Source organism: Lithobates pipiens, unplaced genomic scaffold (assembly GCF_037356315.1).
Source record: "Lithobates pipiens isolate NorthernLeopardFrog02 unplaced genomic scaffold, aLitPip1_a1.2 Scaffold_3, whole genome shotgun sequence".
Taxonomy (NCBI): domain Eukaryota; kingdom Metazoa; phylum Chordata; class Amphibia; order Anura; family Ranidae; genus Lithobates; species Lithobates pipiens.
Window position 1 is genome coordinate 254276835 of NW_027507790.1, and position 23445 is coordinate 254300279.

General features: G+C 41.3%; 1 protein-coding gene across 2 annotated transcripts in view; it reads left to right on the forward strand.

Annotated features, from left to right (window-relative positions):
* The first annotated feature begins 3334 nt into the window (after positions 1 to 3334).
* ST8SIA5 (ST8 alpha-N-acetyl-neuraminide alpha-2,8-sialyltransferase 5) overlaps positions 3335 to 23445 on the forward strand; it is a 100988-nt gene continuing 80877 nt past the window's right edge. For both annotated transcript variants that reach the window (XM_077463057.1, XM_077463058.1), the window contains exon 1: positions 3335 to 3775. In XM_077463057.1, coding sequence (XP_077319183.1) covers positions 3645 to 3775 — 131 coding nt within the window. In that variant the 5' untranslated portion in view covers positions 3335 to 3644. The remainder of the gene's footprint in view (positions 3776 to 23445) is intronic.

A 23445-nucleotide genomic window follows, 5' to 3' on the forward strand; every position in this document is an offset into this window, starting at 1 on the left:
TAGTAAAAACAATTAAAATTCCATAACTCTATCCCATAGTTTGTAGACGCCATAACTTTTGCGCAAACCAATCAATATAGGCGTATTGGGATTTTTTTAAACCAAAAACATGAAGCAGAATACATATTGGCCTAAATTGATGAAGAAATTTGATTTTTTACATTTTTTATTGGATAAGTTGTATAGCAGAAAGTTAAAAATATTGTTTTTTTCTTTCAAAATTATTGGTCTTTTTCTGCTTATAGCGTAAAAAATTAAAACTGCAGAGGTGATCAAACTAAAAGAAAGCTTTATTTGTGGGGAAAAACAGACATCAATTTTTTTTTGAATAAATAAAGGACATCATTTTTTTTTTGTATAAATAAATAAAGGACATTATTTATGTACAGCATCACACAGCCCCGCGATTGTCAGTTAAAGTAAAGCCGTGCCGTATCAAAAAAATGGCCTGGTCATCAAGAGGGGGGGGTAAATCATCTGGAGGTCAAGTGGTTAAGGGCAAATTTTTTAGAATAACCAACATGTTATACCTACCTGCTCTGTGCAGTGATTTTGCAGAGAGCAGCCCCGATCCTTCTCTACTTGGGTCCTTTACTGGAGCTTCTGGCTCCTACCTCCTGTCAAGTGCCCCCCACAGCAAGCAGCTTGCAAGCGCATTCCTGAGCTGCTGCTCTATGTGTCCATTCAGACACAGAGCCACAGCCCCGCCTCCTCTCTCCTCATTGGCTGTTTGGCTGTGATTGACAGCAGCGGGTGCCAATGGCTCCCGCTGCTGTCTCAGCCAATAAAGGAGAGAAGGATCGAGAAGGAGCTCAGGTAAGTATGGGGAAGGGGGGCTGGGGGGACTGCTGCACACAGAATTTTTTATTTTTTTCCTGCAATATTTTTAGTAATTTTTAGACATTTCTTTTACAATACCAACAATCGCGCAATCCAATTTCTGAGTTACAATTAAATGTCAATTATATATAATAAAATTATAATATAAAAATATAATTATAAACCTTCCAGAAATGTAATTATCCAAATAACATCTTAAATCATTCTTATACAAGAAAAAAAAACTACAATTTAAATATACCAAACGCAAAAAAAAAAAAATGCCCCAAAAAAATAGAATGCATGAAGGTAAAAATCCTTCAACCTTTTCAACCACTTTAAATGGACTGTAATGCGTTTCTGCAAAAAGCACCTAAAAACGCATAGGTGTGAGCCAGGCCTAAAGGAAATTGTACAGCAATTGTACAAAAAAATTGTATAATGTACAGCATAAGCTTAACACCGGCTATACACTATACCAGTGATGGCGAACCTTGGCTGTTGGCACCCCAGATGTTTTGGAACTACATTTCCCATGATGCTCATGCACCCTGCAGTGTAGTGGAGCATCATGGGAAATGTAGTTCCAAAACATCTGGGGTGCCAAGGTTCTCCGTCACTGCACTATACAATCTGATTGTACAATCTCATTTAGATTTACCAAAGCTCTGTAGTATGAAGACACGCCAAAACTATCCATTGCGGTTGAGACCCTCCACTACATAACCGATGACAGATCTGAAGGAGATTGGCCAATCAGATTGTATAGTGTATGGCCACCCTTAGGCTCGGTTCACACCTATGTGTTTTTATTTTTATTTTTTTTGTGCTTTTTGCAGAAACACACTGACTACAGTCCATTTAACATGGTTTCCTATGGGACACGTTCACATCTATGCTTTTTTTCAGCCGTTGCGTTTTTTGAAAAGGGTCAGGGGACTTTTTTAAGGCTCGATTCACATCCATACATGTTGCTTTTGAGCGTTTTCCTCTGTGCTTTTTGCAGTGCTTGCCGTGTTTTTGGACACGCGTTTTTGCCACGTTTTACATTTTTATTTATTTATTAATTTTTTACAGTGTGGTTGCTTAGCAACCATCTATATACAGTGTAAAAAAAATGAAAAAAAAAAACGCAAATTGCGGTAAAAACGCGGTACTTGCATTTTGGATGTGGGTCTTTTATTCCATGCAAACCGCTGCATTTTGCATGAAAAAAAGTCCCGACCCTTTCCAAAAATGCAGAGGCACAAAAATGCACTGATGTGAACGTGTTCCATAGGAACCCATGTTAAAAAAATTGCATCAAAAAACGCATTAGCGTGAATCAAGCCTTAGGCTGGATTCACACCTATGCAGTTTTAGTGCTTTTTGCATTTTGCAGATTTGCACTACAGAACGTGTTCCATAGGAAACCATGGTGGATGGACTGTAGTGCAAATCTGCAAAATGCAAAAAAAGGACTAAAACTGCATAGGCGTGAATCCAGCCTAACGGAGAAGCTGTAAAAAAAAAAAAGCACGTAGTACGTTTTTTTTGCGATTTTGATGCAATTTGCATTTTTTTGCTGCGATTTTGATGCAATTTGCGTTTTTTCTTTTTTTTTAAATCTGCCCAACAGCAAATTGGGCGAAGTAAAAAAAAAAGCAAAATGCATCAAAAAACGCAGGAAAAACGTGTGTGCAAAAACCAAAAAACGCACGGCAGAAACGGATCAAATGCAAACTCCGGTGTGAACCGACTTTTTTTCCTTTTTTTTTTTTTCTCGCTGCCCATCTCCATCACTTCTGCCACCTGGGTACAAAACTTTGAGCGTTTGTCTTTTGCGATAGTGGCTCAACCTTCTGCAAAACTACCGCAGTTTTTCGGCAACGAAAAAGAAATTGCAGCGTCGCAGGTCAATACGATGCATAGGCGGCAGACGCTTTTGCTCGACTTAACTGATCGTCTCCAAAAAAAATAAAAAATAAAAATAAAAGTCGCCCTTAGTCATGCGATCTCACCTGGAAAAAAAAAAAAAAGAAGAATAGACAGGAAATCAATGGATGTGTGTGGGAAATGTTGCAGCCTGCTCGGGGAGAGGGGCTGTGCTGCCTGTCAGTTGATGCTGCAGTCATCCACCAGAGCTGTGTCCTTGGCAAAGGCACAGAGTGACCTTGGATGTGTACGGGGATTGGGGGGGGGGGGATTCCTCAATGTGCTCCACTCTGATCAGGGGGGCAATGAATGACACGTGCGCTGATTGCCGCACACACACACACACACACACACACACACACACTGCACTGATTGCGGAGGCTGGGAGATGCGATCAGTCACATAGCACACGCCAGGCACGTCTCTGTGTATCTGCATAGCCTGCCTGGGTGACACCGATGCAGTAGCAGTAGCAGCAGCAGCACCCCGGGCCACTTGCAGCATGCCTGTCACTCATCTGGAAGATCAAGCCTGCAGAGTGGAGTACATCATTACAAGCAGGCTGGTTTAAAAGGGAAAAAGGGGTGGGGGGGGGGGGGGGAGAGAGAGAGGAGAAGCCACCCATAGAGAGGTCTGCCAGGGATCTGCATGTATCCCACCCCTCCAAAGGGGGAGAGCAGCCTGCTTTTGCATGTTGCCCACGTCCTGGGCTCTTGGAAACTTTACCCTGGGCTCCCCGGAGGAGGAGGCTGCACAATGGGGCACCTTGTCCTGGCCGAGGGGCTCGTCATGCTTCCACTGTGATCAACAAGGACGCCTTCCCTGCTGCAGCCCAGCCATAAATACACAGGGGGCCAGCGATTGTACCACCGACCCCCCCTCCCCCTTCCCTCCTCTCCCCATCCTTCTCCATGGGGTACGCAGACCCCTCTTCTGGCAGGGACCTGCTGGGCAACAGAACTTTGTTCTTCATCTTCATCTGCGCCTTCGCCCTGGTGACCTTGCTGCAACAGATCCTGTATGGCAGGAACTACATCAAGAGGTGAGCGACTTGGGAGGGGGGTGGTGAGCATGCAATGACCCTGGTAGGGCAGGAGTTGACCCTTTCCTTGTGCTGGTGGGCATGCGTTGACCTTCTATTTCCCTGGTGGGCCAGTGCCACCAGAACAGATCTTGGGCAGCAAGATAACCCATCACCTCTCCGACCCAATACTGCCGTAATAGGTGTTTGAGAGGTTTATTTGTACTCATACTGATTATTATTATTAATATTTTTATTACTATTATGTGTTATATTAAACACCTTCTTTCCCTGGTGGGCCAGTGCCAACAGCACAGGTCTTCGGCAGCAACGTAATATTGCCCCCATCACCACCCTTCTATCGTTGTAAAAGTGGTTTAAAATATTTATTTGTGCTCGCGTGGCTTGTTATTATTATTATTATCATTATTATTACTATTATTATGTGTTTACATTAAATGCCTTATTTCCCTGGTGGGCCAGTGCCAACAACACAGGTCTTGGGCAGCAAGGTAACCCATCACCCCTGTAACCCAATACTACTGTAATAGGTGTTTGAGAGGTTTAATTGTACTCATACTGATTATTATATTTATTATTATTATTATTATAATTTATTACATTAACCACCTTCTTTCTCTGGTGGGCCAGTGACAACAGCATAGGTTTTGGGCAGCAAGGTAATATTTCCCCCATCACCACCCCTCTATTATTGTAAAAGTGATTTAAAATGTTTATTTTTGCTCGTGTGGATTGTCGTTATTATTATTATTGTTACGTGTTACGTTAAATACCTTCTTTCCCTGGTGGGCCAGTGCCAACAGCACAGGTCTTGGGCAGCAAGGTAACCCATCACCCCTCCAACCCAATAGTACTGTAATAGGTGTTTGAGAGGTTTATTTGTACTCATACTGATTATTATTATTATTATTACTATTATGTGTTACAATAACCACCTTCTTTCCTTGGTGGTCCAGTGCCAACAGCACAGGTCTTGGGCAGCAAGGTAACCCATCACCTCTCAGACCCAATACTGTCATAATAGATGTTCGAGAGGTTTATTTGTACTGATTATTATAGTTATTACTCACACAGATTATTATATTTATTATTATTATTATTATAATTTATTATATTAACCACCTTCTTTTTCTGGTGGACCAGTGCCAACAGCATAGATTTTGGGCAGCAAGGTAATATTGCCCCCATCACCACCCCTCTATTATTGTAAAAGTGGTTTAAAATGTTTATTTGTGCTTGTGTGGATTGTTGTTGTTGTTGTTGTTATTATTATTATTATTGTTGTTGTTACGTGTTACATTAAATACCTTCTTTCCCTGGTGGGCCAGTGCCAACAGCACAGGTCTTGGGCAAAAAGGTAGCCAATCACCTCTCTGACCCATTACTATTGTTATAGGTGTTCGAGAGGTTTATTTGTACTCACACTGAGACACTACAGACATACCCCAATTTTAAGTTTATTTACTAAAGATGAAAAGTGCAAAATCAGGCTCACTTCTGCATAGAAACCAATGAGCTTCTAACCCCATCTTGTTCAATTAGGCCCCTTTCACACTGGGGCGGTTTTCAGGCGTTACAGCGCTAAAAATAGCGCCTGTGTAGCGCCTGAAAAAAACCGGCCCCTTTCACTCCAGTGTAAAAGCCGGAGGGCTTTCACACTGGAGCGGTGCGCTGGCAGGACAGTGAAAAAAGTCCTGCTAGCCGCATCTTTGGAGCGGTGAAGGAGCGGTGTATTCACCGCTCCTAAACCGCTCCTACCCATTGAAATCAATGGGACAGCGCGGCAATACCGGCGGCAAAGCGCCGCTGCAGCGGCGCTTTGCGGGCGGTTTTAACCCTTTTTCGGCCGCTAGCGGGGGTTAAAAGCACCCCGCGAGCGCCCGCAGACCGCCACTAAAACGACGGTAAAGCGCCGCTAAAAATAGCGGCGCTTTACCGCCGACGCCCGCACCGCCCCAGTGTGAAAGGGGCCTAAAGCTTTAGTAATAAAACCTGGAAGCTCATTTTTTTCTAGAAGTGAGCCTGATTTTGCACTTTTCATCTTTAGTAAATAAACCCCATTGTGTACTTAAAAGTGGGGTATGCCTGTATTATTAATATTGTTGTTATTATTATTATGTGTTACAGTAGCCACCTTATTTCCCTGGCGGGCCAGTGCCATCAGCATAGGTTTTGGGCAGCAAGGTAATAGTAACCTTCATCACCACCCTTCTATTATTGTAAAAGGGGTTTAAAATGTTTATTTGTACTCGGATTGTTAATATTATTATTATTATTATTGTTACGTGTTACATTAAATACCGTCTTTCCTTGGTGGGCCAGTGCCAACAGCACAGGTCTTCGGTAGCAAGGTAACCCATCATTTCCTCAACCCATTACTACTCTAATAGATGTTTTAGGATGTTTATTTGTACTTGTGCGGATTGTTATTATTATGTATTATATTAACCACCTTCTTTCCCTGGAGAGCGAGTGCCACCAGCATAGTTCTTGGGTAACAAAATAATATTGCCCCCATCACCTCCCCTCAATTATTGAAATGGGGATTTAAAATGTTTATTTGTATTCATGTGGATTTTTAGTATTATTATTATTATTATTATTATTATTATGTGTTACATTAACCACTTTCTTTCCCTGGTGGGCCAGTGCCACCAGCACAGGTCTTCTGTAGCAAGGTCACTTCTTCAACCCAATACTTCTCTAATAATAATAATAATAATAATAGATGTTTAAGATCTTTATTTGTAGTTATGTGTTTTTTTATTATTATTATTATTATTATTATAATTATTATTATTGTTATTATTATTATATGTGTTATATTAACCCCCTTCTTTGCCTGGTGGGCCAGTGCCAACAGCATAGGTCTTGGGCAGCAAGGTAATATTGCCCCCATCACCACCCTCCTATTTTGTACAAGGGGTTTAAAAGGTTTATTTGTACTCATATGGATTATTATTATTATTATTATTATCATTTGTTACAATAACCACATTCTTTCTCTGATGGGCCAATGCCAACAGCATAGGTTTTGGGCAGCAAAATATTATTGCCCCTATCACCACCCCACTAATATTTGTAAAAAAGGGGTAAAAATATTTATTTGTACTCATATGGATCATTATTATTTATTAGTTGTTACATTAACCACCTGTTTTCCCTGGTGGGCCAGTGCCAACAGCATAGGTCATGGGCAGCAAAATAATATTTCCCCCCATCACCACCCCTCTATTATTGAAAAAGGGAATTTAAAATGTTTATTTGTATTCATATGGATTTTGAATACTATTATTATTATAATTATTGTTATTATGTGTTATATTACCACCTTCTGTCCCTGGTGGGCCAGTGCCACCAGCACAGGTCTTCGACAGCAAGATTACTTCCTAAACCCAATACTTTTCTAATAGATGTTTAAGATGTTTATTTGTACTCATGTGGATTGTTATTATTGTTACTATTAGTATTATTATTATTATGTGTGATATTAACCACTTTCTTTGCCCAGAGGGCCAGTGCCAACAGCATAGGTCTTGGGAAGCAAAATATTATTACCTCCATCACCACCCTTCTATTATTGCAAAAGGGGTTTCAAATGTTTATTTGTACTCATATGGATCATTATTATTATTTGTTACAATAACCAACTTCTTTCTCTGGTGGGGCAATGCCAACAGCATAGGTCTTGGGCAGCAAAATAATATTGCCACCCATTACTACCCCTCTAATATTGTAAAGGGATTTAAAATGTTTATTTGTACTCATATGGATCATTACTATTATTATTATGTGTTAAATGATCTACCCTCTTTCTCTGGTGGGCCAACGCCAATAGCATAGGCCTTGGGCAGCAAAATTATATTCCCCACATCACTACCCCTCTATTATTGTAAAAAGGGGTTTTAAATTTTTATTTGTACTCATATGGATTATTATTATTATTATTATTATTGTTATTATGTGTTACATTAACCACGTCTTTCCCTGGTGGCCCAGTGCCAACAGCATAGGTCTAGGGCAGCAAGGTAATATTGCCCCCATCACCACCCCTCTATTACTGTTAAAGGGATTTAAAAGGTTTATTTGTACTCATATAGACCGGTATTATTGTTAATATTATTTGTTACATTAACCACCATCTTTCCATGGTGGGCCAGTTCCAACAGCTTAGGTCTTAGATGGCAAGGTAGTATTGCCCCCATCACCACCCCTCTTTTACAAAAGGGGTTTAAAAAGTTTATTTGTACTTGCATGGATTATTATTATTATTATAATTATCATCATGTGTAACATTGACTATGTTCTTTCCATGGTAGGCCAGTGCCAACAGCATAGGTCTTGGGCTGAAAAGTAGTATTACTTCCCACCACTACCACTATGCTACTGTAGGTGTTGGAAATTTTAATTTGTACTTATACTGATTGTTATTTTTATTATTATGTGTTACATTAACCACCATCTTTATCTGATGGCTATGAAGTGACCCCTTTCTGTTTCTGGTGGGCATGCATTTGTCTCCTTCCTTCCTGGAGGGCCAGTGCCACTAGTTCAGGTCCTGGGCAGCAAAGTAACTTATCACCCACCTCTACTTCTGCAGTAGATGCTTAAAATGATATGTACAGATATGAATTGTCGTTATTGCTATTATCTTGTGTTACGTTATCTATCTGTGGTTTTACTTGGTTCTATCTTACATGGGCTAAAAATCTGTATGCACTGAAGCTTGGCAACTCTCATGGTAGACCCTTCAAATACTGTACTAGGTGTATAAATGTTTATTGGCACAAATATGGATTATTTTTAAGAGTATTATTATTGCTATTTTTATGTTACATTACATAATAGTATTTTTATAATATTTTATTTGGTAAAGGTTAAATATACCTATTGGTCACAGTAGATATGTATGTCACTGGTGATGAAGGGGAGGTTGCACTAAGTACTGACAGTTAAAGTTAAGGGAACATACTGAACATGGAGGGTTGTTTTGTGAGTTCCAAGACCAGAGTCTCTAATAGAAAAGGAGTATGGAAGATGCAGGGGCTCCACTAATTGTTCTCTGTAATGTCATGGTGATATATACTAGTGCCTATAGGATAGTGTACAAGTAGAAGGTTGTTGGTAGTGCTGGTGCCTATAAGGTAGTGTACAAGTAGAAGGTTGTTGGTAGTGCTGGTGCCCATAGGGTAGTGTACAATTAGAATGTTGTTGGTAGTGTGGTGCCTATAGTATAGCGTACAAGTAGAAGGTTGTTGGTAGTGCTGGTGCCTATAGGATAGCGCACAAGTAGAAGGTTGTTGGTAGTGCTGGTGCCTATAGGGTAGTGTAAAAGTAGAAGGTTGTAGGTAGTGCTGGTGCCCATAGGGTAGTGTACAATTAGAATGTTGTTGGTAGTGCTGGTGCCTATAGGATAGCGTACAAGTAGAAGGTTGTTGGTAGTGCTGGTGCCTATAGGATAGCGTACAAGTAAAAGGTTGTTGGTAGTGCTGGTGCCTATAGGGTAGTGTACAATTAGAATGTTGTTGGTAGTGCTGGTGCCTATAGGATAGCGTACAAGTAGAAGGTTGTTGGTAGTGCTGGTGCCTATAGGATAGCGTACAAGTAGAAGGCTGTTGGTAGTGCTGGTGCCTATAGGGTAGTGTACAATTAGAATGTTGTTGGTAGTGCTGGTGCCTATAGGATAGCTTACAGGTAGAAGGTTGTTTGTAGTGCTGGTGCCTTTAGGATAGTGTACAATTAGAAGGTTGTTGGTAGTGCTGGTGCCTACAGGATAGCATACAAGTAGAAGGTTGTTGGTAGTGCTGGTACCTAAAGGATAGTGTGCAAGTAGAAGGATGTTGGTAGTGCTGGTGCCTATAGAGCTGGGTATGATGTGAGTGTGGGTTGGCGTACCAACACCTATAGAACTGGGTGTGATGTTAATGTGAGCATGGGCACTGGCACCTATATTATTGGGTATGATGTAAGCGTGGGTTGGTAAACCAACACCCATAGAACTGGATGGATGTGATGTTAATGTGAGCACGGGGAATGGCACCTATATTACTGGGTATGATGTGAGTGTGGGTGGGGGTAATGACCTTTTATAGAACTGGCTCTAATGCCAGTGAGAGTGGTTTTATTTGGCATGCATAGAACTGAGTATGAGGTAAGTGTGGTCACTGGCACCCATAGAACTGTGAACTGAGAATTAGGAGATTGCAGTGGTACCTGTAGAGCTGTGTAAAGTAAGTCTGGTGTTATGGGTGCTGGGTGGCAGACCTACTGCTTATAGAACTCTGAACAATATGGGTGTATTTGGTGGTGCTGGTGCCTATGTACTGCATCTGTAATGTGAGAATGGGTGGTAGAAATGATACCTATAGAACAGTAATGTGGGTATAGGTAGTAGAACTATGATATGATTGTTGGTGGTATTCCTGGTGACTATAGAACTGTGCCATGGGAGTGGGTGGTGGTACTAGTGCCTATAGAGCTTCAGTGTGTGTGTGTGTAGGTCATTGTACTGGTGCCTATAGAACTGTGATGTGAGTGTGCGTGGTCGAACTTGTGCCTAAATAACTTTGATGTGAGTGTGGGTGTTGGTGCCCACAGAAATGCAATATGCCAGTGGGTGGTAGTACTGGTGTCTATAGAAATGTTATGTGGTTGTGGGTGGTAGTACTGGTTGCTATAAAACTGTGATGTGGAAGTGGGTGGTAGAACTAATGTCTATAGAACTGTACACGATAGTCAGAGTGGTGGCACTTGTGCCTATAGAACTGTAATGTGACTGTGTGTAGTAGAACTGGTGCCAGCAAAGCTTCACACCAGTGTGGGTTGCAGTACTGATGCCTATAAATCTATACAGTAAGTCCCCTACATACGAACATTTAACTTGAAAACTTTCAAAGCTGCGAATGTTGGTTGTGGTTGCATGTCCAATCCTGTAAAGCTGGGTACACACACTCAGTTTATTCGTTCAACCCAGCAGGCCAAACTAAAACTAAAATCTAACAGATCGCCGTACCAACTAGGGTTGTACCATTAAAGTTAGTGGTTTCGGTGCCAAGACTGAGCATTTGCACGAGTACTCGTACTCATGCAAATGCTCTGATACCCAAACTGATACCTTTGTGGTGTCCATACAAAATGAATCTGCACTTGGTATCGGTGAGTACTTGACTGAACGAATCGGTATGTTGGACTTATGAACTTGCTCCCAGAACAGAACTCATTCGTAAGTAGGGGACTTACTGTATATGATGGGCCTGGGTGGTAGTACTGATGCCTACACGGTGCAGTGATTGTGTTTGGTAAGATAGGAACATCATAAATTATATATTATAGCCAGTTGGGTTTTGGTGAGACTGGCACAAAGAACCAACAAGCCCTCACTGCAGGTTGAGTGACAGTGTAGGAACATCTGGTCTTTTCTTGGAAAAGTAAAGTTTGGCCCTTTACCCTGTGCCCTGAGCCCTATTACTGGTCAGCAATGCCACCGATCACTTTGAATGACGCCCTGCAGTGCCGCCTGCACTCCACTCCCACGGCCGACATCTTTCCGGGAGTTACTTCCGGGTTCACGGGCTCCGGCTCTGTGATTCGCCAGAGCCACGATGACGTCACTCCCACGCATGTGCACAGGTGCCACCAGTCACGGCATGGTTCCTGAAGAAACGTCACGAGCGAACCGTTCATTCAGTGTGCATGCGCCAATGACGTCGACAGCAGCGTATATAGTAAATATTTCCTAAACGGTGCAAGTTTAGGAGATATTTACAGTACTTACAGGTAAGCCTTACCTAAGGGCTTACCTGTAGGTACAATTAAAAAGGAAGACTTTACTTCCTCTTTAACCACTTAACCCCCGGACCATTTAGCTGGCCAAAGACCAAAGCATTTTTTTTTTGGGATTCGGCACTGCGTCGCTTTAACTGACAATTGCACGGTTGTACGACGTGGCTCCCAAACAAAATTGACATCCTTTCTTTCCCACAAATAGAGCTTTCTTTTGGTGGTATCTGAACACCTTTGCGGTTTTTATTTTTCGAAGTATAAACAAAAAAATAGCATCAATTTTGAAAAAAAACATAATATTATTTACTTTGTGCTATAATAAATATCCCCCAAAAAATATATAAAAAAACATTTTTTTTTCTCAGTTTAGGCCGATACATATTCTTCTACATATTTTTGGTAAAAAAATCACAATAAGTGTTTATTGATTGGTTTGTGCAAAAGTTATAGCGTTTACAAAATAGGGGATAGTTTTATGGCATTTTTATTAATAATATTTTTTTATTAGTAATGGCGGCGATCAGCGATTTTTTTTTTTTTTATCATGACTGCGTCATTATGGTGGACAGAACAGACACTTTTGGCAAGATTTTGGGACCATTCACATTTTATACAGCGATCAGTGCAATTAAAGAGGAAGTAAACCCTGATGGGTGTTACTTCCTCTTTGTTTCCCTGCAAAGGTAAAGCATAATGGGCTACTATGCATCGCATAGTAGCCCATTATGTGACCCTTACCTGCAGGAGAAGCCCACGATGTCCCCGTCTTCCTCACTAGTAGCGAGCGTCCATTCTTCAACCCTCTTCCTTCCAGGGCCGTGAACTCTGGCTCTGTGACTGTCCGGAGTCGCTCTAGAAACGGCACAGCGTGCCCTTTCTAACTCCGGGGCATGCGCAGAAGAAATCACAATACGGCGATTTGCAAATATCTCCTAGACCGTGCAGGTCTGGGAGATATTTCAAGCTAGGCTTACCTGTAGGTTAAAGTGGTTGTAAAGGGTTTACAACCACTTTAAAGATGCATTGATTACTGTGTAAATGTGACTGGCAGTGAAGGGGTTAACCACTAGGTGGCACTGTAGGGGTTGTCCTAGGGAGTGACACAACACTGATCACCGCTCCCGATTACAGGGAGCGGTGATCAGTGACAGTGTCATTAGGCAGAACGGGGAAATGCTAGTTTACATTAGCATCTCCCCGTTCTTCCTCTCCATGAGGCAATCGCGGGTATGTCCGTGGGACCCGCAATCCCTCTAACGAAGCTCCCGGCGGGCGAGCATGCACCCATAACCGCCTCTTAAAGGGCAACGTACAGGTACGTGATTCTGCCTGTACACGCCCTTCTGCCGCAGTATATCTGCATGAGGCGGTCGGGAAGCAGTTAAAGTCAAGATTTTTTTATTAAAAAATTAACAAATATGTTATTTACCTCCTCTGTGAAATGGTTTTGCACAGAGCAGCCCAGATCCTCCTCTTCTTGGGTCCCCCGTTGCTTGCTTCTGGCTCCACTATCCTGCCAGGTGCCCCTACATCAAACATTCAGACAAGGAGCTGCAGCACAGCCCTGCCCCCTAGCTCTTTTTGTTGGCTCACTGGCTGTGATTGACAGCAGTCAATACTCTTTCAGCCAATAAGGAGGGAGAGTCCCCGAAGAGCCGAGACTTTTATACACATCGTTGGATTGCGGTGGGGCTCAGGTAAGTATTAGGGTGGGCTGCTGCACACAGAAGGTTTTTTACCTTCATGCATAGAATGCCACATTGCGTGGGAATATGTTGGATTGTACGGGATCGCACGGGAACGTACATGTCCTGAAAGATTACCAGGTGATGTGCAAAGAAGGCCCCCGCTCAAGTATTCCCTGTTATGGGGTGACAACAGTCTCCCAAAATGTATTCCTGTGTTGTCATCCCCTCACCATTGTCATTATCGGGAAACCTACCCAGATCAATGGTGTCCAGCCAGAGCCAGGCCATGTGAGATCAGCAGAGTCAAGAAGAAAAAAAAAATCTTTACATCTACTCTAAATTGTGAGAGAAATGGGATGAAATGAAGGCGTGTTGGAAATGGGAGTCTGGGGAGTGACAGCACTATAAGAGGCTTATAAAGGGAGTTTTCTGTCTACAAGGAAGTTACCACTTAATGTAATGACTGGAAAATCTTATGCTTTTTCCACTACTTTTGCTCAGCTTTCCAGAGCGGTAGCTGTGCCGTGCATTTTAAGACATTCATATTTTTTTTGCTGTTTGCCACGGAAATGTTTTAAGCTATTTTGAAAATGGATGGATATCTGCTGCGGCTATTTTCATTTGTAATGACAAAAAGCAAAAAAAAACGAAACCCCCCCCCCCCCCCAATATAATGTACATTATTCCAATATAATGCACATAATTCCACTATAATGCATATAATTGCATTATAATGCACATAGTTCTGATATAATGCACATAATTCCAATGCAATGCACATAGATCTACTATAATGTACATAATTCCAATATAATGTATATAATGCACATAGTTCAGATATAATGTACATAATTCTGATATAATGCACATAATTCCATTGTAATGTACATAATTCTGATATAATGCACATCATTTTGATATAACTCTGATATAATGCACATAATTCCGATTATAATGTACATCATTTCAATATAATGTGCATAATTCCGTTATAATGTACATAATTACAATATAATTGACATAATTCCGTTATAATGCATATAATTACAATATAATTGACATAATTCCAATAAAATGCACATAATTCCAATATAATGCACATAATTTCGATATAGTGTACATAATTCCAATATAATGCACATTATTCCAATATAATGCACATAATTCTGATATAATGTACATCATTCCGTTATAATATACATAATTCCGATATAATATACATAATTCCATTATAATGCACATAATTCCAATATAATAATGCACATAATTCCGATATCGTGTACATAATTCCAATATAATGCACATAATTCTGATATAATGTACATAATTCTGTTATAATATACATAATTAAAATATAATGCACATAATTTCAGCATAATGCCCATATTAACAATATAATTAACATAATTCCAATAAAAACAATGTAATTCCAATATAATGTACATAATTCTAATATAATCTATGTAATTCCAATATAATGTACATAATTCTAATATAATCTATGTAATTCCAATATAATGAACATAATTACAATATAATGTTTCAATCAGTGAAGGAGAAAACGTATTTATTTACAAAATTTTATAACAAAAACAAAGAAAAACGTTTTTTTTTTCTGTCTTTTTTTTTTTTTATTTGTTTAGCAACAAAGAAAAAATGCAGTGGTGATCAAATACCACCAAAAGAAAGCTCTATTTGTGAGAACAAAATGATAATTGACAAAATGTCAAATGATGTTGCATGACCGCGCAATTGTCAATTAAATTGTGACATCGCTGAAAGCTGAAAATTAGCCAGGGCAGGAAGGGGGTAAAGTGCCCGGTATTGAAGTGGCTAAAGCACATTACTAAACCAAGCCCTACATGGATTGAAATTTGGCCGATTTAGCAGGGACTATTGACTTGTGTACAACCAGCCTGCGGGTTTTCCTCGATCATTGCCACTGGCTGTAGCTAAGCAACACTGATCTTTGTATTTTGCTGGTGGGGAAGGTTCCCCATGGTCAGAATACAATAGCACAGCGGGAGTGATTTTTTTTCTTCTTTTAACGCACTGCTTGAACGAAACCCCCCCCCCCCCCAAAAAAACATGATTAATGTATGGCTAGCTGTATGGCCAGCCTTAGGCCCATGGCTCATTTGAGATCCTGTAGCTGGGGATAACACCATCTTTTCCCCAAGGTTTTTTTTCCTCACTGGCCATATGAGCAAGGTCTTGCTGACCCAGCCAGTGAGGAAGCAACACGTGGAGACAGGTGAATATACCATTTTTGTCTCCAGGAGTTGTCACCAGTGCCAATATTGCAAGTCCAGCATGGCCCTATGGGCGTCTTCATAGCTATACACAGGGCAGTGCAGGTTACACACATTGTGTAATTTAAGGCGCCCCTCTAATACCTCTTCATTACCAAACCATTTTTCACATTTCTGTGATTTGAGTTTTATATTTCAATATTTTTATTGAAAAAGAACAATAGAACTAAATCGATTTTTCAGATTGTCAGCATAACAATACAGAAGTGCAGAAGGTATGGTCATTATACATATCTGTCCCCTACCATTACAGTAGAACGCAAAATGCGCGATATGTATCCAAATACCAATAAGAATAAGTAATATTTTCCCCGCCATGATCCGTGACCCCACCATGTACGGTGAATGGCAGAGACCTGGAATCACAGGGAATTTTGGTAGTGAACCCTGAGATTATCCCGGGGCCCGCTACTGTCTTAGGCCCTATAGGCAATCATCTGTATTGTATATATAAAAACCAGAAGAAGAATGAAGTAAAATAAAAAAGAGAAGAGGGGAGGGGGAGAGAAGAAGGGAGATAAAGAAGGAGAGGGTCAACCCGGAGTTCCCCCACGGAATCGAGATATAATCGATCCACAGAACCAACACCGTGTTAAAATTCTTGGTGTTATTACAAAATATATAGGTGAATTTATCGTTAATCATGATCCAGTTGAGTTTATTTTTAACCTGGTCAAGAGAGATTACTGACTGTCTCCAATGCCTAGCAATTGTAATTCTCGCTGCCAACAATAAATAAGTAATCAACTTTACTGATTTTTTTGGGTGTTTCGTCAGGTAGTTTGTAGAAAAGAGCGGCTTGTGGAGATCTGCGAATGTTTACCCCGTTACAGAATTTATTAGGTTGAAAATCCTAATCCAGAACCTAGTTACTAGCAGACACTGCCACCAAATATGGAGCATCGTCTTCTGTGATGTTTTGACTGATAAATACTCACTCATGCAACTTTTATATCATTCTTTTGGGACAAATATAACTTTCATTTGGTGATATTTAAAAAATGCAGGGTTTTATTTTTCACTATATAAAAGAAAAAAAGGCCAAATATTTTGAAAAAAAAAAAGAAAAAAAAACAGCAGTTTGCCTTACTTTCTGTTATAAAATATATCAGAATGACCTCTTTTTCAGGAAGTAGACACCCTGGATTAAATAAATTATTTTTCTCAAAATTCTACAAACAATATGCCATAATGACAACGTGAAAGACCTTTATTTGAAATCTTTGCAAATTTATTAACAGTAAAAAAAATCCCATGTACATAAGTATTCACAGCCTTTGCTCAGTACTTTGGTGAAGGACCTTTAGCACCAATTACAGTCTCCAGTCTTTTTGAGTATGATGCTACAAGATTGACACACCTATTTTTGGGTAGTTTCTCCCATTCTTCTTTGCAGGACATCTCAAGCTCCATCAGGTTGGATGGGGAGCTACGGTGCACAGCCATTTTGTTATCTCTCTAGAGATGTTCAATCGGGTTCAAGTCTGGGCTCTGGCTGGGCCACTCAAGGACATTCGCAGAGTTGTCCCGTAGCCGCTCCTTTGTTATCTTGGCTGTGTGCTTAGGATCGTTGTCCTGTTGAAAGATGAACCTTCGCCCAAGTCTAAGGTCCAGAGTGCTCTGGAGAAGGTTTTCATCAACTATGTCTTGGTGCATTGCTGCATTCATCCTTCCTTGGATCCTGACTAGTCTCACAGTTCCTGCCACTGAAAAACATCCCAACAGTATGATGCTGACAACCACCATGCTTCACTGTAGGGATGGTATTGGCCAGGTGATAAGAGGTGCCTGGTTTCCTCCAGACATAACAGTTGCCATTCAGGCCAAATAGATCAATCTTTGTTTCATCAGACCAGAGAATTGTGCTTCTCATGGTCTGAGAGTCCTTCAGGTGCCTTTTGACAAACTCCAGATGGGCTGTTGTGTGCCTTTTACTTAGGAGTGTCTTCCGTCTGGTCACTCTACCATATAGGCCTGATTGGTGGAGTGCTGCAGAGATGGTTGTTCCTCTGGAAGGTCCTCTCTCCGCAGAAAGATGCTGGAGCTCTGTCAGAGTGACCATTGGGTTCTTGGTCACCTCCTTGACTAAGACCTTCTCCCCCAATCGCTCAGTTTGGCCAGGCGGCCCTCTCTAGGAAGAGTCCTGGTGGTTCCAAGCTTCTTCCATTTATGGATGATGGAGGTCACTGTGCTCATCGGGACCTTCGATGCTGCAGAAAGTTTTCTGTACCTTCCCCAGATCTGTGCCTCAACACAGAGGTCTACAGACAATTCTTTGGACTTCATGGCTTGGTGTGTGCTCTGACATGCACTGTTACCTGTGGGACCTTCTATAGACAGGTGTGTGCCTTTCCAAATCATGTCCAATCTACTGAATTAACCACAGGTGGACTCCAACAGAGTTGTAGAAACATCTCAAACATCTCGAGGATTATCAGTGCAAACAAGATGCACCTGAGCTCAATTTTGAGTGTCATGACAAAGGCTATGAATACTTATATATACATGGGATTTTTTTTGTTTTTTTATTTTTAATAAATTTGCAAATATTTCAAACAAACTCCTTTCATATTGTCATTATGGGGGATTGTTTGTAGAATTTTGAGAAAAACAATGCATTTGATCCATTTTGGAATCAAGGCTGTAACATAACCAAATGTGGAAAAAGTGAAGTACTATGAATGCTTTCCGGATGCACTGCATGGTATTGAGGATTGAACATGCACTACAGACGCAGATTTAGCCATTGTGATATATAACGTCTTTAGAAATAAAACCAAGTTTTATAAACAAACGAAATTGTTGCTTTTTGACAAACAGAAGTGCAACTTTAAAATATAAAAAAACCTCTAAACTCTGTTGGCAGTAATGCCATTGCACAAATTACCTGAATATATTGTTAACATTAAAGATTAAGAAAACATTATTTTTTTCTTTTAGCAGCTTAGTAGATGCCCCCTACTTATTCTTACGTCATAGTACAGTGTTATCTTTGAAATAAAATTTTGATTTAGTTTTAGTCATAGTCTTTTGACTAAATGCTATTTTAGTTGTATTTTGGTCTTTTGACCTAAATGCCATTTGAATTTTATTCGTATTTTAGTCATCTGAATTGTTTTCATATTAGTTATGATTTAGTTAACTAAATTATTGTTAATTTAGTCAACAAAAATATTTTAGTCTACAAAATTAACTGCTTTAGTAACCCTTTAATATTCAGGCCACATAGAGAGGCAGCATAGAGATGAGATGTACAGGAGAGGGAGGGAAGTGAAAGGGTTGAAAGGATTAAAAAAATAAAACCATTCTACAGTTAGTGGAAAGCCCTCACCGTGAATCTGCTGCATTTATCCCTTCATTCATTAACTTCATTGATAAAATACAACCCCCTCCCATTCCTCTGTTGTGAGAAGAAGAAGAAGGGGGAGGGTTCTCAGTTGTAAACAGTAGTACTGCTGATTAGTCACCACAGCGATCACATGGTACAGAGCCATGCTGATCGGCTCTGCACACTGTGCCTGTGATCTGAGCCATCCAATGATAGCTCAGACAACAAGCATTGCCGGCACTCTGGCCGATCCAGGGTGATTTCTGACCGCATACAATATACGTCCACTATTTACCTACTTTTAAACACTGAGCTGCTGTGCAAATCACATGTGATGCCTGTGCGATGTGAATTCAGCCATACAGCTTGTATGGCTGAATTTGCATCGCAATTCGGGACCAAACATGCACAGGACCCCTTTTTTGGTCCTCAGCAGAATCGGATCCGATTCCTGTCCAAAATTGACAGTTCGCACCGCAATATGCGAACTGAAATGGGGGTGTCATTAACTTTGTATTGACACTTCCAGCAGTTCGGATAGGGCAGTGTGAACTGCCTGAGAGTTGTATGCGATGTGCTTATGTGTGGGCTTATGAGGAGGAGGGGGAGACAGAGAACTGCCCGCACCTCCTCCTGGCATTCTCCTTGCCGTTTCCAGCGCTTGGCTGACAGAAGTAGTGATGCCATTGTCACTACTCCTTTCAGCGTTATAGTAGAAGGAAACTTGCATGCCCCAATCCCTACAATGCATGCTGCACCCAGGGCAGCCATCCCTTCTGCCCACCCCTTGCCCCGGTCCTGCCTGAAATATTGGCATTTTTGCACTTGTCACTTTACAGGAGAGATTAGTTGGTGGACTATCTTCATATCACTTTTATAGGGACTTTAATCAGATTTGACTTTGATTTTGTATGGTAACACAAATTGCTAATTAGCCAATCACATAGCAGCAACTCAATGCTTTTTGGCATCTAGACATGGTGAAGATGACTCGCTGAAGTTCAAGCCAGATTGGGGAAGAAAGGAGATTTAGGTGACTTTTGAAGGTGGCATGGTTGTTGGTGCCACATGGGCTGGTCTGATTATTTCAAAGACTGCTGATCTACTGGGATTTTTACACACAATCATCTCTCGGGTTTACAGATAATGGTCTGAAAAAGAGAAACTATCCAGTAAGCGGAGGTTGTGTGGAGAAAAATGCCTTGTCGAGGTCAGAGAAGAATGGACAGCCTGGTTTGAGAGGCTAGAAAGACAACAGTAACTCAAATAACCCTTTACATCCAAGGTATACAGAATACCATCTCTAAACGCACAACACATCGAACCTTGAAGCAGATGGGCCACTCCTGTCAGCTAAGAACAGGAAACTGAGGCTACAATTAGCACAGGATCACCAAAATTGGACAATAGAAGATTGGAAAAACGTTGCCTGGTCTGACGAGTCTCGATTTCAGCTGCGACATTCAGATGGTCGGGTCAGAATTTGGTGTAAACAACATGAAAGCATGGATCCATCCTGCCTTGTATCACCAGTTCAGGCTGGTGGTGGTGTAATGGTGTGGGGGATATTTCTTGGCACACTTTGGGCCCCTCAGTACCAACCGAGCATCGTTTAAACGCCACGGCCTACCCGAGTATTGTTGCTGACCATGTCCATCCCTTTATGACTACAGTGTCCCCATCTTCTGATGGCTCCTTCCAGCAGGATAATGCCCCATGTCACAAATCTCCGATCATCTCACCACTGGACAATGAGGTCGCTGTACTCCAATGGCCTCCACAGTTACCACATCTCATCCAATAGAGCACCTTTGGGATGTGGTGGAACGGCAGATTCACATCATGGATGTGCAGCTGACAAATCTGCAGCAACTGTGTGATGATATCAGGTCACTATGGAGCAAAATCTCTGAGGAATGTTTCCAACACATTGTCGAATCTATGCCACCAAGAATTAAGACAGTTCTGAAGGCAAAAGGGGGTCCAACCCAGTACTAGCAAGGTGTACCTATAAAAAAGGCCGGTGAGGTAGAATGCAGCACCTTCTTATATTAAGCAGTTAACCCTTTCAGTGCGGGCACAGCCCTATTGCAAGGGATCATTTTTACGTTTCGCAGAATTGGGCTTCAAAATAAGGAGCTAGGGAAACCAATACATATGGGCACTTAACATTTTAACCTTCTTTCTTTATAGTAGAACAGAAAAAGCAGTCCCCCTGCCTGGTGCCCTGAAAAAATCTTGCCCTCCAAAAATCATACGGTGTATAATCTTACTGATTTATATAGGAAATCTTCTGCAGCATCCTCCCAGTTCTACCAATAGCTGACACTGAGGTTTAAGTTGCTATATGCGGCTGCAGACTAATGTGTCTTCCCGTACAAACGTCTCAGGGGGTAGGTGGGTGTGGGGGGTGGGGGGGTTATTTCTTGCATTACAGCCAAATCCTGAGCCTTTTCCTGGCGCTCTGTGAAATCACTACGCAGCTTTATTGATTACGTTACGTAGATGCTTTCACTTTTCTGCGAAGGGTTTTTCTATGACGTTGGTTGCTTTATATACTCACACCGTTCTTATCGCACCTGTTCTGATTGGTCTTACGGGCTTCTCTATTTCTATGTGCAACCTTGATGTGACATTGTCAAGATAAAATACTAGAAAGACATCGATTTACAGGGCGATTTACTGGTCATATTTAGAGGTTTGCTGCCTGCTACAATTTCTTTTCGGGAAAATCCGCTCAAGTTTCGAGACAACAAATAGTATATCAATCAGTCCAAAAGATTTACAGATTGCCTTTGAGAAATGCAGGCTAATTAAGGTTGTCCATGAAAAAAATTCTGTTAAGATATTGATTTTCCATCCTATGTTTGACTATAAGCCAGTTACAGGAGCTGATTAACAGAAAGAAATATACTGGAAAAAGGAAGCTGGAACCAAAGTAGACCTTCCCAGAGAACCTAAAGTTTATGATGGTCTCCAACCTCCATCCTCTGGGATGACCCAAGTTTGGGGATTATGTTATCTGTAAATACCAACTTGTCTTGTAAAATACTAGAAAGACATCGATTTACAGGGCGATTCTGGTCATATTTAGAGGTTTGCCTGCTGCAGTTTCTATTCGGGAAAATCTGCTCAAGTTTTGAGACAACAAATAGTATATCAATCAGTTCAAAGATTTACAAATAGGCGTTGAGAAATTCAGGCTAATTAAGGTTGTCCATGAAGAAAAGTCTGTTAAGATATTGATTTTCCATCCTATGTTTGACTATAAGGCCGCGTACACACGGGCGGACTGTTCGCCCAACTTTGTTCGTCAAACAATCCGACAAACAGTCCGCTCAAAATTTGCATGAACGGACTTGACCACACACGATGAACGAACAGTCCGCTGAAAGCGTGCGCGATGACGTGAACGGCACGTACGACGGGACGAGAAATTCGACGTCCAATACACTGCAATGCAACCTTCGCCGTGTAAATCCTTTCTGAGCATGCGCGAAACTTAGTTTGTCGAACAAGCCTACACACGAGCGGACTGTCCGCTGAAACCAAGTTTCAGCGGACTGTCTTACGGGAATTCCGAAAAACTTTGTTCGTCAGACTGTCCGCTGAAACTGTCCGCTGAAGCCCACACACGAGCGGACTGTCCGCTGAAACACTGTTCAGCGGACAAAGTTGGGCGAACAGTCCGCCCGTGTGTACGCGGCCTATGCCAGTTACAGGAGCTGATTAACCGAAATAAATATACTAGAAGAAGGAAACTGGAACCAAAGTAGACCTTCCCAGAGAACCCAAAGTTTATGATGGTCTCCATTGCCAACCTCCATCCTCTGGGACCACCCAAGCTTGGGGATTATGTTATCTGCAAATACCAACTTGCAGGGGCGGACTGACAACTCATGGGGCCCCTGGGCAATAGGAGATTATGGGCCCCCCAGGCAATTGGAGATTATGGGGCCACACAGTATACACAAACACACACACACACACACACATACAGAATACAATCACACAGTATACACATACATGTACACACAGTATACACAGAAATGTTTCTGTTGGCTGAGAAGGTACTGGAGAGGTGGGGCAGCTATAATCTCTAGATTTTTAGACCAAATGGATGTCGGTAAGGGACATTAGAGACAGATATAAAAAAAAAAAGATTTTTTACATACTGTCCCTGGTTTTACTAAGGCTGGCAGCCCTGATGGGGCCCCCTAGTGGCACAGGGCCCTCAGGCAGTGCCCGAGTGGCCAAATGGTCAGTCCGACCCTGCCAATTTGTCTTCTGTTTATGATTTAGAGGGCAACACTAGTATATTTTCAGAGAGTGCATAACTTGTACATTTTACTTGCACTTTACTAGCACTTGAACTTGTTGACGAGTCACTACAAATAGAACAAACCAGAGATGTATGGCTCTTGAAATAGAGCAGAAAGCTCAGTGCTCATAGGCATTACTTGATAACCGTGCACCCAGAGGAACCTACATTCACAGAGACATTCTTATCATGACAAACCATTTTCAACTTCAACAGCAATGTTTAGCTATTTAAATCTA